We start from the raw sequence: 13,860 nt of genomic DNA, 5'->3' as shown, positions 1-13,860 counted from the left end.
CAGGACTACGAAATCTACATTTTTTTTTTTTTTTTTAATTTATTATAATTATTATTTAGCTTCCTGTAAGTAGGAACTGAAATCGAAAAACCTAAGAAACGGGAATTCTTTTTCGACAAGTTGACAGTAGTGGTATAGCAGCCAAAACGTACTTGACCCACGCCATGGACACTTTGGTCAACAGGGCCGAGTTTCGCTGTTTGGCTCGGCCACCGTGCACCGCCAAAAAGAAACCACCACCACTTGGTTCTCTATTAGAGTTCAGCTGTTCAGCAATATAATAAGAACACACAACACAAGATATAGGTATGTGTAATAGGTAGGTAATTAATATTTTTATTGTTATCACTTCCTTACAAAAATTCCAAGAGGGTTCAAGACTTCAAGATCCACAGAATAAACAAGACTAGGAAAGGATACATGTAATAGCAAAATAGGTCGAAAAATAAGACACTGTATAGTTTAATTTCTCTTTTAGCAATGACAATGAATATTATTTTATTTATTATTATTTTTTTCTCTCAACCACCTAACTATTCGAGCTCGATTGTTTTCTGATCACAATACATTCCAAAAAAAAAAAAAAAAAAAAAAAATCCATAGCTCGGTCGGGATTGAATCCAGGTTCTCCTGATTGCCAAAGAACATCTTGGCCTCTACACAACCAAGGAAAATAATAATAATAGACTCTTGCATGGAAGGTAACCACTAGGCGAGATCAACTCTACCACCTAATCCTTAAAGCTTCAGTAGTCAAATTCTCATATAAATGAGGATAAAATTCCATGTCTTGGCTGGGACCAACTAAAATAGCCATCATCTCTTTTTCAACTTGAGCATAATTCTTTTGTGATGAATTGGGGATCGAACCCACGCCCTCCTGTTTACCAGGCGAGCGTCTTGACCACTACGCCACCGAGGCAGGTTATTACAAAATCACACATTTATTACATGTTCATCATAATCAAGCAATAGGTATTTGCTTCATGCTTCAAGCAGCAATATTTGCTTTGTGGTTGTGTACTATGATTGATTCTGGTCGGAAGGTGGTGGTGGATTGTGTTTCATCTCTTGTTGCTGTTGCTGCTGATACAAATTGGTATGGTACATAGACTGGGGCACTCCATGCGGATAGCTGTGTTGCTGATGATGAGGCTGTTGTAACTGAGGATTGAAACAATTCCCTCTAGCCAATATTGGATATTGGAAAACCGAAATACACTGGTTCGAAACCACCATCATACACAACACCTCCCTACTGTATTATCAAGTACTAGTCATAAGCATAACATGCACTGGCATATATCCCATCCCACAGTCCCCATGGCACACGCACAAGGAAGGGTACCAGGCATTAGGGAACCCCCACAGGTCATATATTATGAAGCCCCTAAGACAGGGGTGGCCAAACCGGGCCTCAAAGGGCACATTGTATCTTTGTTGCATTCTCCTCTAACATAGAATTCACACACTGCTGTCATAGACTCTGAAAATGATGAGAAATTGAAGTTGTTAACAAACTTAGAATGATCATTAAGAATAAAGTTTAGTAAATATTTGGTGAGACAACTAAGTAGCATACCTGATTGCCTGCCTTGGAAGATAACTTGCAAGATAGCATGTTTACCAATGATCATGCACTATGCCCATTTCAACTTGGGCATACTTTATTCACCACAGATGAAGTTGGTGGGACATTGTGGGCCTGGGAGTGAATAGAACTATTTTTGCTTGGGCAATCAATGTGTTGAGAGTGATAGGTACCCTGTAGGGTTAAAAAAAATTACTCACTGTCCATTCCAGGAAACGGAGATGGTAGAATGTCATGTTGGTTTTCCAATGCTATTTCTATGTCAAACTTGATGTTCTCTACATTGGCGACTAGACACTCCATGATTGCGGGCTGTGCACACTCTACCACCTAACCCTTAGAGCTCCAGTGGTCAACTTCTCATATAAATGAGGATAAAATTCCATGCCTTGGCTGGGATCGAACCCACGCCCTCCTGTTTACCAGGCGAGCGTCTTGACCACTACGCCACCGAGGCAGGTTATTACAAAATCACACATTTATCACATGTTCATCATAATCAAGCAATATTTGCTTCATGCTTCGAGCAGCAATATTTGCTTTGTGGTTGTGTACTATGACTGATTCTGGTCGGAAGGCGGTGGTAGATTGTGTTTCATCTCTTGTTGCTGCTGTTGCTGATACAAATCGGTATGGTAGGTACATAGACTGCGGCACTCCGTGGGGCTAGCTGTGTTGCTGTTGGTGCTGCAGCAATATTTGCTTCATGTTTGTGTACTATGACTGCTGATTCTGGTCGGAAGGTGGTGGTGGTGGATTGTGTTTCATCTCTTGCTGCTGTTGTTGCTGATACAAATTGGTATGGTACATAGACTGGGGCACACCATGGGGATAGCTGTGTTGCTGGTGATGAGGTTGTTGCTGGGACATGTACAGATTCTGAGAGGCCATCTTCTCCTGTTTGAGATGACGGCGTGCTTGGAATGCCTCCAGTTCGGACTTGATGTTCGTGTTGTTACTCAGTGTGAGGAAGGCGAGATGACCCTTCGGACACTTGTTGGCATAATGACCTTTGTTGCCACACTGAATGGAGACAAAAGAAGCATATAAGTAGAATAGAATAGAATATACCTTGTTTATCCTGCTGGAATGAGACTAAAAAAAGTCCCTTTACCCCAGCAGTCTAAACAAGGTCTCATGTATTTTATAGGTTTAAGAGCATAATATTACATCAAAAGAAGGTGGTTTTTAGTATAAAACCCAAAACATAATACGAAATGTCTTTAATCTTGGTATTCCTACAGATCGTTGCGTCTGCGTACGTGACATTTGTGCAAATTCCTTAGTTCAGATTTAGAGTGTTTAGACTTAGACTAAAAATTAGAGAAAATATCGCGTACAAACCTAACGAGCCAGCCTAGTTACCTTGCTGTTTAGCGCGTCTGCCTTGTAATCGAACCCGCGGCCCGCCTGGGGCGGATTTTATCCTGAACGGATAATGTTCGTTCTTGGAACGGCTGGATTTCTCCTATCCTGTCTTCCTTATCTCTTCGTTTTCGTACAATTCCCTCCATCAGACCTCTTACATATAAAAAAAGAGGTATTTATTTACCTTGAAGCATGGGGGGGGGGGGGCTGATATTTCAAAAGATATTAAACAAGGGCTGATAACTGGCGCGGGGCGGCGGGGGGTTCAATGGTAGTTGTGGGTAATGCCTTCCTCTCCTTCCCCCAATATCCATGGATGACTAAGATCAGAATATGAGTCATCAAGTCAGGTGCTCTTTTACTACGGGGCCGATGGGGGTATGGAAATCACTCAAAAGCATTCGAAACTTTACTCGGAAAACACCGCGATTTCATTTTGTAACGTCACTGGACTTCCAACCATTTCTCCCCAACACACCAACGAAATATTGCGCCCCACTCTTCTCTAGAATGGCTGGCGTGGTGGTCTTGGTTCTTGTTTGACAACCGGCTCTTGTTTAATAGTGACAACATTGTTTGCAATCTGAGCCTGAAATAGAACAGAATACCTTGTTTATCCTGCTAGGATAGGACTGAAAAGGCCCTTTATCCCCGCAGTCTAACCAAGGTCTTGTATATTTTGACATATTATAGGGATAGGTATATTACAGAAATTAATACAGAGAATGCACCACATGTAGAATACACATCCAAGTTTTCATGTTAGCTTTGGAAGGTAGCTCTGGCATTCCTACCTTGTAACTGTTAGGTGCTAGCTTTATCCTGAACAGAAAAGGTTCATTTTCAGAGTGGATGGCTTTCTCCTAGCTTGTCTTCCTCTCTTCAATTTTGGGATGATAAGACCTTTGTTGTTACAATGCCTTCTATCAAAAGAAAAAAAAAATGTCTCTCTAGAATGGGTTTTTTTTTTTTTTTTTTTTTAAAAGAAAAAAAAAAAATCGCTCGTAAATGGGTTTTTTTTTTTTTTTTTTTTTTAGCAGCATTGCTGATGCAGTACTTCAGAGTAATTAGGTTGGACAGATGGTCATACCTGTTTTTCAGCCTCCTTCTTGGCTCTCTGTATTTCTCGTTCTTTCTCAATCAACTCTGCCGTGGTCACAGGACAATGCATAGCACGATGATCAGATGCACCACAGAAGTGACACACTACTACCAGCTTCTTGGTGGCTACTTCAGTCGGGAGCTCAAATCTGGGACTGAAATAAAATATGATATACAAAGGTGTGAATTTTGGTTGCATGCCTCCTCAGTTATGTGTTGCAGTTACTAAGAATGGAATTATAGCTCATTCATACAAAATGTAAGTCACTACACTGCTAGTACCTACAATCCTACATTATAGGATTTGTTTGCTGTCACTAACTAGATTTAAGTAGGTAGATGTTTTTTTTTTGGGCAAGGAATTTTAAAAAAAAAAAAAAAAAAAAAAAAAAATCAGTCTCATTTTGGCAGTACTTAAAAGCAGGGTATGTTATATTTTGTTCTAAGGCACTTTTGCACTGAGAAGTTTTTCAAGAATCATGTAAGTATTATTTTTCTTTGTGGGGAGGAATGAGTAATTAGGTTGGACAGATGGTCATACCTGTTTTTCAGCCTCCTTCTTGGCTCTCTGTATTTCTCGTTCTTTCTCAATCAACTCTGCTGTGGTCACAGGACAATGCATAGCGCGATGATCGGAAGCACCACAGAAGTGACACACTACCACCAGCTTCTTGGTGGCTACTTCAGTTGGGAGCTCAAATCTGGGACTGAAATAAAATATGATATACAAAGGTGTGAATTTTGGTTGCATGCCTCCTCAGTCATGTGTTGCAGTTACTAAGAATGGAATTATAGCTATTATACCTTTACAATCACAATATGTTTATTATTTGAGCAAGACATCTTCAAAAAAATAATTCAGTCTCATTTTGGCAGTAAAAGCAGGGTATGTTATATTTTGCTCTAAGGCACTTTTGCACTGAGAAGTTTTTCAAGAATCATGTAAGTATTATTTTTCTTTGTGGGGAGGAATAGTACATTAGAAACTTACTGCATGAATTTACAATCAGGGCCGTCAGGACAAAAGCCACACAAATAGTTCATACACAAGACTCTCCTCACATGCCTGTGTCTACACGATGGACCATGCCTACAGAAGCCTCGATCATACCTGCAAACAAAAGAATACAATAAGAATGGATATAGGTTGATATTGTTGTAGCTGCTTCAGCTGTAGCCGAATGGTGATGGTAGAATAAAGAGCAGGCAGAATAGTGGGCAAGGTGATGGCAGAATAGGTAGTCTAGTCCAGTGCTTCTCAAAGTTGTTGCCACCATGGCACACTTTTTCAGAGTCCCATCTTGAGGTGCACTAAAACTGATTTTTTTTTCCTCTTTTTTCAGCAGCTGGTATTGAGCCCAAGACCTTCAGTGTGCAAGCCCAGTGTGATACTTATGGTTGTGATGTCTAGTCCAGTGCTTCTCAAAGTTGTTGCCACCATGGCACACTTTTTCAGAGTCCCATCTTGAGGTGCACTAAAACTGATTTTTTTTCCCTTTTTTCAGCAGCTGGTATTGAGCCCAAGACCTTCAGTGTGCAAGCCCAGTGTGATACTTATGGTTGTGACAGTAACATACTCACCAAGGACAGTCTTTGATTTTACTATCAGGATCTATGTGGAGGAATGGACACTCTTTGTTGTGACAGGCATTGAACCTAGAGTAGAAATAACACTCGGGCATTTTTGTCATATCGTACTCGTGTAAAAACTCACATTGATCACCTGAGAATAAAAACAAGAGCATAAGAAAATAGACAGGAAAAAAAAAATGTACAAGAGCATAAGATACTGCAGAAAGTAGAATATGAGACCTGGGCCTAGAAATGGGTATGTAGTCACCAACATTAACAACAACAACCTGAATAATAGTGACCTTTTGTAATATGGGATATTTCAAAAGATATTAAACAAGGGCTGATAACTAGCGCGGCGGGGGGTTCAATATGGTAAAGTTGTGGGTAATGCCTTCCTCTCCTTTCCCCAATATCCATGGATGACTAAGATCAGAATATATGAGTCATCAAGTCATGTGCTCTTTTACTACGGGGCCGATGGGGGTATGGAAATCACTCAAAAGCATTCGAAACTTTACTCGGAAAACACGCGATTTCATTTTGTAACAAAAAATTTTTAGGTGTACCTAGGTACCTACGAATTAACGAATCTTCCAGTTACAAGTAAAAAATTAAAAGAAAAAAAAATCAACCGCGGTACTCAATGATAATTTTACCAATATGTACAATGTACATCCCTATTTCCGTTAATATTAAAAATTTGAACCTCACTTCTACTGTTTTTTTTTTTTTTTCTTTTTTTTACCGTGAATAAACTGTGAAAGTGTGTATTTTAGTGGTTACCTATACTATAACAAGCATTTTAGGTGAAAAGGCGTAAATCTCTATAGGTACAGATTATAGATATAATATATATTTATGTAGGTCTGTACATCAAGTGAAAATGCATCCCGAGTGTATTTTATGTAGTCTTGGCGGCAGTGACGATTCGAGTGAGAGTCAAAATCCGAACTCATGGAACGATGAAGCTTACGACTACGCGGCAGTACCAGAGGTTGACGATGATGATGATGATCAGGATTATGCTGGTACGTATAGCTCCTAAAAGTTGTCGACACTGGACGATGAAGCTTACGACTACGCGGCAGTACCAGAGGTTGACGATGATGATGATGATCAGGATTATGCTGGTACGTATAGCTCCTAAAATTTGTCGACACTGCGGCACACTTTTCAAGAGTTTCGCGGCATCCCCTCCCCTGCCAGCACACAAATATTGATGAGAGTGAATAGGTAGGATTTTTTTTTCTTCTTACTTTGGTCTACGGTCTTTCTTTATCTCATCAGTTTTGTAATCATTTTCTTATTAAAAAAAATCCAAATCTCGCGGCACATAGTTTGAGAAGCACTGGCCGTTAAACCAAGCATAACGTATAGAAGAGGAATCAAGCATAACGTATAGAAGTATACGTGTATACGTTATGAACCAAGGGTCGACTCGGTTCTTCATTTTAATAAAAATCGACTCAAAAATGTAGTTCACATAACATCCGCTAGAGGTCAGAGGCATGCGCCTTATCAGATGTTTTGATTTTGATGCCAAATGCCATTTCCTGTTGTTTGTTTTATCAGTTCCTTCCTTGTTCGCTTGTTCCTGAACTTTTATTTTCAAGAAAAATCATTTTCCATTCATTTTAATCCGTTTAAAATCCTGTGGAATGTGAACTTTTCTTATCTGTAGACATTACTGTGTGCTGTTTGACAGTATCGACTTTCTCTCAACACCCTTTTAACCTTTTGCACAATACATGTAACTTGCCTACTGTGAAGAAGTATGCAGACCTACTCTGTCTGTGAGAAGCAATATTTTATCTCTGTAAACCTCAATTTTATCCTGCATTTGTCTCTTAAATGGTAAGAATTAGTTTCCATAGAAATAACTGTGCAAAATAATATGCAGAATTGTTTACGGATGTGTTTGTAAAGAGCTTAGATTTGTGAATCCAATATCTATTCAGTCATCAGTACACGATTAACCATCTTTGGGATTGACACAGTTTTCACTTTTATGCTAATTATTTGTGCTTGTTTCTTTGCTTGCTCGTAATTACCGTTTCAAAACTCATTAGAAATAAGTATTTGTAAGGAAATAATTGGATTTAATGAAACCATTCATTGACAGAATGTGTTCTGTACTTATCTTCTATCTTGCAACATAAACAAAGACAAACATCAATCATTTACTACTGGACGGACACTGTTGAATATTGGGTTCAATGGGTTGTAAATAAAAATTAAAATAATGAACCTGATCAAGTTTAGGTAGTCCAATATAACTTTTTTTACTTACTTGCCTTTTTAAAACAAACACTTCCTCAAACACTTTCACTTTATTGTTCAGTAAGAATTTAACACAATTTATTTCTAGATGAAGACATTATGGGTAACACAATTGTATACTAAAAATACATGTACAGAAATAAAGAAAGAAAAAATAATAGATTTTAGGGTTGGTGTATAATTGTATAGAATTGTATACTAAAAATACATGTACAGAAATAAAGAAAGAAAAAATAATAGATTTTAGGGTTGGTGTATAATTGTATAGATGTCCATTCATACAATGGAAGACCAAGCAGCACAAGTTTTCAGCAGTCTGTAACCTTTACAGCAAAAATGCAGGTTAGTTACATTACCAAAATGAGGTACCTACATACAATACTCCCAGAAATGCTGGACTGGACACATGGAAATTTTGTTAGAAAAGACCCCATTTATATGTAGTTACATTATTTTTGCCTCTTAACATCATTTAAGTATAATGCAACTCATTTTCACAAGATGTGATCAAGAAGTTTAGTGTACCCAGTGCAAGACACTTTTGGAAAATTATATTTAACAAATCTTGTACTATTCTCACCAGGACATTAGTGTAATTCCTACATGATTCAATTTTACATGCACTTACATATTACAATGAGTATGTACTATGTATCTATATAATTGTATTTAATAACTTGAACTTGAATAAAAATCAACTAGTACACCCAAGACCCAAGTTTTCCAACAGTAGAATGCCCTTTACATTTCCATTATTTCTCGCAGGAAAATGGAACATTGTATAGATTTTTTTTTTGTACTTAAAACTGGTAGGTATGTAAAACTTTTATAAATCTATTATGTATGCCTAGGGCTACTAAATTTTTGGGAGACTAAAAAAAGGACCTTCTTGTACCTACTTACCTACCTACACAGCTCTTGCGGAAATAATGAAAATTGAATTTTACTTTTCTAATATTTTTTTATTTAGGTACTATTGAAATTGAAATCAACATGAATCTGTACAATAGCAAGATGGTTAGGCAGGTTAGGCATTTCAAATATTTTTTTTATGTATGTAATTACTTCTTTTTATTAAAATTAGGTATATAATTTTCTTATCCTCAAACGAGAAATTTAAAATTATGTTTTTAATCATAAAAGTGTGATGTGAAATAAAATGAATCAAGGACAATTTAGTGTCCAGTGAATTTTAAGTTGTTAGGATTTTATTTTACCATTATTTTTCATTTTATTTTAAAAGGTTTGATCAAGGGAACTGTAACATTGAAGGTATTATCGTAGTTATCGTCCCAAAATAAAGACAGATAGAAGGATAGAAGAAAGCCAGCACTGGGCTGAAGAACAAGTGTTAGTGGCTGGCGTGGTGGTCTTGGTTCTTGTTTGACAACCGGCTCTTGTTTAATAGTGACAACATTGTTTGCAATCTGAGCCTGAAATAGAATAGAATAGAATACACCTTGTTTATCCTGTTGGGATAGGACAGAAAAGGCCCTTTACGCCCGCAGTCTAACCAAGGTCTTGTATATTTTGACATATTATAGGGATATATTACAGAAATTAATACAGAGAATGCACCACATGTAGAATACACATCCAAGTTTTCATGTTAGTTTGGAAGGTAGCTCTGGCATTCCTGCCTTGTAACTGTTAGGTGCTAGCTTTATCCTAAACAGAAAAGGTTCATTTTCAGAGTGGATGGTTTTCTCCTAGCTTGTCCTCCTCTCTTCGATTTTGGGATGATAAGACCTTTGTTGTTACAATGCCTTCTATCAAAACTCTGTCTGTGAGAAGCAATATTTTATCTCTGTAAACCTCAATTTTATCCTGCATTTGTCTCTTAAATGGTAAGAATTAGTTTCCATTGAAATAACTGTGCAAAATAATATGCAGAATTGTTTACGGATGTGTTTGGAAAGAGCTTAGATTCGTGAATCCAATATCTATTCAGTCATCAGTACAAGATTAACCATCTTTGGGATTGACACAGTTTTCACTTTTATGCTAATTATTTGTGCTTGTTTCTTTGCTTGCTCGTAATTACCGTTTCAAATCTCATTAGAAATAAGTATTTGTAAGGAAATAATTGGATTTAATCAAACTATTCTTCAACAGAATGGGTTCTGTACTTATCCTTCAACAGAATGTGTTCTGTACTTATCTTCTATCTTGCAACATAAACAAAGACAAACATCAATCATTTACTACTGGACACTGTTGAATATTGGGTTGTAAATAAAAATTAAAATAATGAACCTGATCAAGTTTAGGTAGTCCAATATAACTTTTTTTACTTGCCTTTTTTAAAACAAACACTTCCTCAAACACTTTCAATTTATTGTTCAGTAAGAATGTAACACAATTTATTTCTAGATGAAGACATCATGGGTAACACGGACTACATTGCAGCCACAGTCCATTCATACAATGGAAGACCAAGCAGCACAAGTTTTCAGCAGTCTGTAACCTTTACAGCAAAAATGCAGGTTAGTTACATTACCAGAATGGGGTACATCGGTACATATACATACAATAGTCCCAGAAATGCTGGACTGGACACATGGAAATTTTGTTAGAAAAGACCCCATTTTTATATGTAGTTACATTATCTTTGCCTCTTAACATCATTTATAATGCAACTCAACTTCACAAGATGTGATCAAGAAGTTTAGTGTACCCAGTGCAAGACACTTTTGGAAAATTATATTTAACAAATCTTGTACTACTCTCACCAGGACATTAGTGTAATTCCTACATGATTCAATTTTACATGCACTTACATAATTATTACAGTGAGTATGTATCTATATAATTATTGTATTAAATAACTTGAACTTGAATAAAAATCAACTATGTAGTACACCCAAGACCCAAGTTTTCCAACAGTAGAATGCCCTTTACATTTCCGTTATTTCTCGCAGGAAAATGGAACCAGCACTCCTGGAGCCTGGAAACTTGGATCCTGGATGATTCCTGCACAGCACTTCCCCATTTTGATTGCAATATTCATTGGAGGCCTCATAATAATGCTATTCATCCTAGCTCTCATCATATGGAGGTGCTGTATATCCCCGCACTATAAGAAAGACTATGGTAAGTCATTGAGCAAATAGTGAAATAAAATTATGTCATTCTGTATCTTGTATCATTATTATTATTACTTCCTGATCCCTTGTGTGCTGCATCCATTTTAGTTTAGGACTATTGCACTGAAGGTCTCTGATAAAGTAGGTGATGGGGGGGAAAAAAACATTCCCATTCAGATACTGGTCAACACAAGGACACTAGTAAGTAACTCACTGAAATATTTGCAATTTATTGTTGTTATTTCATTTTAACCTGTTATTCTAAGAATAATACATTGTCTTTTCTTTCCCAGGTGTTAAAATGGCAGACGATGAAGGTCAAAAAAAAAAAAAAAAAAAAAAAAAAAAAAAAAAAAAAAAAAAAAATGTACAAGAGCATAAGATACTGCAGAAAGTAGAATATGTGACCTGGGCCTAGAAATGGGTATGTAGTCACCAACATTAACAACAACAACCTGAATAATAGTGACCTTTTGTAATATGACACAAAGCTTTAAAATACTCCTACCTTAAGCAATAATTACCTTTTTTGCAAAGGCCACGTAACCAATGTTTGCACACAACAGAGCGGTCTCCTGTAATATGCCTCAAAGGAAATGGAACAAGCACTCCTGGAGCCTGGAAACTTGGATCCTGGATGATTCCTGCACAGCACTTCCCCATTTTGATTGCAATATTCATTGGAGGCCTCATAATAATGCTATTCATCCTAGCTCTCATCATATGGAGGTGCTGTATATCCCCGCACTATAAGAAAGACTATGGTAAGTCATTGAGCAAATAGTGAAATAAAATTATGTCATTCTGTATCTTGTATCATTATTATTACTTCCTGATCCCTTGTGTGCTGCATCCATTTTAGTTTAGGACTATTGCACTGAATGTCTCTCATAAAGTACCTAGGTGATGGGGAGAAAAAAAAAACATTCCCATTCAGATACTGGTCAACACAAGGACACTAGTAAGTAACTTACTGAAATATTTGCAATTTATTGTTGTTATTTTATTTTAACCTGTTATTCTAAGAATAATACATTGTTTTTTCTTTCCCAGGTGTTAAAATGGCAGAAGATGAAGGTCCTCATTTGGAGCAGCAAAACAACCATGTTGTGTCCATGTTACCAAACCACTCCGCTGTGTTCCTTGATCCGAAAAGTGGTCAGCTACTGATATGTGCAAACCGAATTCTCAATCCTCGGCCGGGAGATTTGATCTCGAGTCATTGGCTGTGTACAAATGCTGTGCCCCGATCCTGGAGTGCACCAATCCATGAAGCTCAGTCCTTGCCTACTGTGAGTTTTATTTTAAGCTTCGCTCCGGAATCCCGCTAGTTCATCCCGAGGCATGGCCAAACTTGTGGAAAAGGCATGGCCGAACTTGAGGCATGGCCAAACTTGTGGAAAAGGCATGGCCGAACTTGAGGCATGGCCAAACTTGTGGAAAAGGCATGGCCGAACTTGAGGCATGGCCAAACTTGTGGAAAAGGCATGGCCGAACTTGAGGCATGGCCAAACTTGTGGAAAAGGCATGGCCGAACTTGAGGCATGGCCAAACTTGTGGAAAAGGCATGGCCGAACTTGAGGCATGGCCAAACTTGTGGAAAAGGCATGGCCGAACTTGTATTTATCAAACTAAAAACATAAACGAAACTCAAATATTAGGCGAGCGAGGAAAAGTTTTCTCTCCCGCAGTCTCTGCACTCTGTGTATTTCTTATGGTGATTTTAGCGATCAAAAATTGATCATATCTCAGGATCGGTTTAGATTTTCGAAAAATCCTTTCTTATTGCACACCTAGACCATAAAAGGAATATCCCTACCAAATTTCAGCTTTCTAGGTGTTGTGGTTCTGGAGATAGAGCGATCAGTGTGTGAACTATGAACTGTGAATGGATCTCGTTCTTATAATATAAGATGACATTTGCTTTTTACAGCATTACATGAAGTAACTAGTCCTGGAGGTAAAAGCAGCAAGAGTTGTTCCACTATAGGAGCCGAGGTGTCAGAATTAAAATGTAGGAGTCTTCCAAGTACAATGCGTCCTAAGAAATCAGGAGATTCTGTCCAGGGTGCCAACGGTGCTGACAATTCATCTGAGCTCTATGCCAAAGTAAGTATCATGAATTATTTGTAGTGAGTACACCCCGAACTTCAAGCACAGAGCCGAAAAAATTTCGACCCCGCGGGGAATCGAACCCGGGACTTCCGGCATGCAACCCGAGTGTGATACCCATTCAGCCACGGAGATTGCTTTATGCCAAAGGAAATATTAACTATGTTAGCGGGTATCACACCACGCTTGCACGCACGAAGTCCCGGGTTCGATGCTCGGCGAGTTGGGAGTAGGTATTTTTTCTCTCTCTTCTTGGAGTTCGGGAGTTTGATCTGCATTTAAATCACGTGAGGATAATACCGTACTTTAAGTAGCGACGTGTGACGGGATTACCAATGTAAAAAGATTGATGATAAGTGGGAAAGGAGACACTTGGTAATGATGTGATAACCACAAAAGTTCTGAATAATGAATATTGACTAAGTTTGCTATTATCAAAGTAAGTACATATTATCAAGCATGTCGGGAGGCACACGAACGTCAAGAGGTTGAAGCGCCCGCCACCCGGTAATAAGTTAACCATTTCTTCATGGATATTTTTTAGACTAATCTCACTGTGTACTGTTTTCTATGGTCTTTACCACAGTAAGACAAAAATCCTAGGTTATGTGTAACACATTCTTAAACAATTATTTTTCTTCCTCCTTTCCCAGGTTAATTTTAGTAAAAAGAAACGAAACCGCATGCGAAACAACGAGGCGGCCATCATTGCCTTGAGCAAATCTCGGAGCCAATTCTTTCATCATA

The 13,860-nt window shown here is 37.9% G+C and overlaps 3 protein-coding genes across 3 annotated transcripts; 1 reads left to right on the top strand and 2 right to left on the bottom strand.

The window, feature by feature from the left end:
• Positions 1-1,023: 1,023 nt before the first annotated feature.
• Positions 1,024-1,911, bottom strand: LOC103517394 (cleavage and polyadenylation specificity factor subunit 4-like). Its single transcript, XM_008482427.2, has 3 exons — positions 1,792-1,911; positions 1,407-1,486; positions 1,024-1,164 (listed from the first exon to the last, which is right to left on the bottom strand). Exons 1-3 carry the CDS (start codon positions 1,892-1,894, stop codon positions 1,024-1,026), a joined length of 324 nt encoding a protein of 107 aa, XP_008480649.1. The 5' UTR covers positions 1,895-1,911.
• Positions 1,912-1,970: 59 nt separating this feature from the next.
• On the bottom strand, positions 1,971-6,310 carry LOC103517385 (cleavage and polyadenylation specificity factor subunit 4-like). Its single transcript, XM_026829157.1, has 8 exons — positions 6,292-6,310; positions 5,642-5,783; positions 5,052-5,171; positions 4,602-4,767; positions 4,050-4,202; positions 3,479-3,548; positions 3,144-3,202; positions 1,971-2,614 (listed from the first exon to the last, which is right to left on the bottom strand). Exons 1-8 carry the CDS (start codon positions 6,308-6,310, stop codon positions 2,309-2,311), a joined length of 1,035 nt encoding a protein of 344 aa, XP_026684958.1. The 3' UTR covers positions 1,971-2,308.
• An 877-nt stretch (positions 6,311-7,187) lies between these two features.
• LOC113470598 lies at positions 7,188-12,949 on the top strand. The gene is made up of 7 exons (XM_026829150.1): positions 7,188-7,489; positions 10,289-10,401; positions 10,837-11,008; positions 11,295-11,318; positions 11,568-11,765; positions 12,055-12,293; positions 12,935-12,949. Exons 2-7 carry the CDS (start codon positions 10,300-10,302, stop codon positions 12,947-12,949), a joined length of 750 nt encoding a protein of 249 aa, XP_026684951.1. The 5' UTR covers positions 7,188-7,489; positions 10,289-10,299.
• Positions 12,950-13,860: the final 911 nt, after the last annotated feature.

Source organism: Diaphorina citri, unplaced genomic scaffold (assembly GCF_000475195.1).
Source record: "Diaphorina citri unplaced genomic scaffold, Diaci psyllid genome assembly version 1.1 scaffold54, whole genome shotgun sequence".
Lineage (NCBI taxonomy): Eukaryota > Metazoa > Arthropoda > Insecta > Hemiptera > Psyllidae > Diaphorina > Diaphorina citri.
This window is presented reverse-complemented; position numbering and strand designations above follow the sequence as displayed.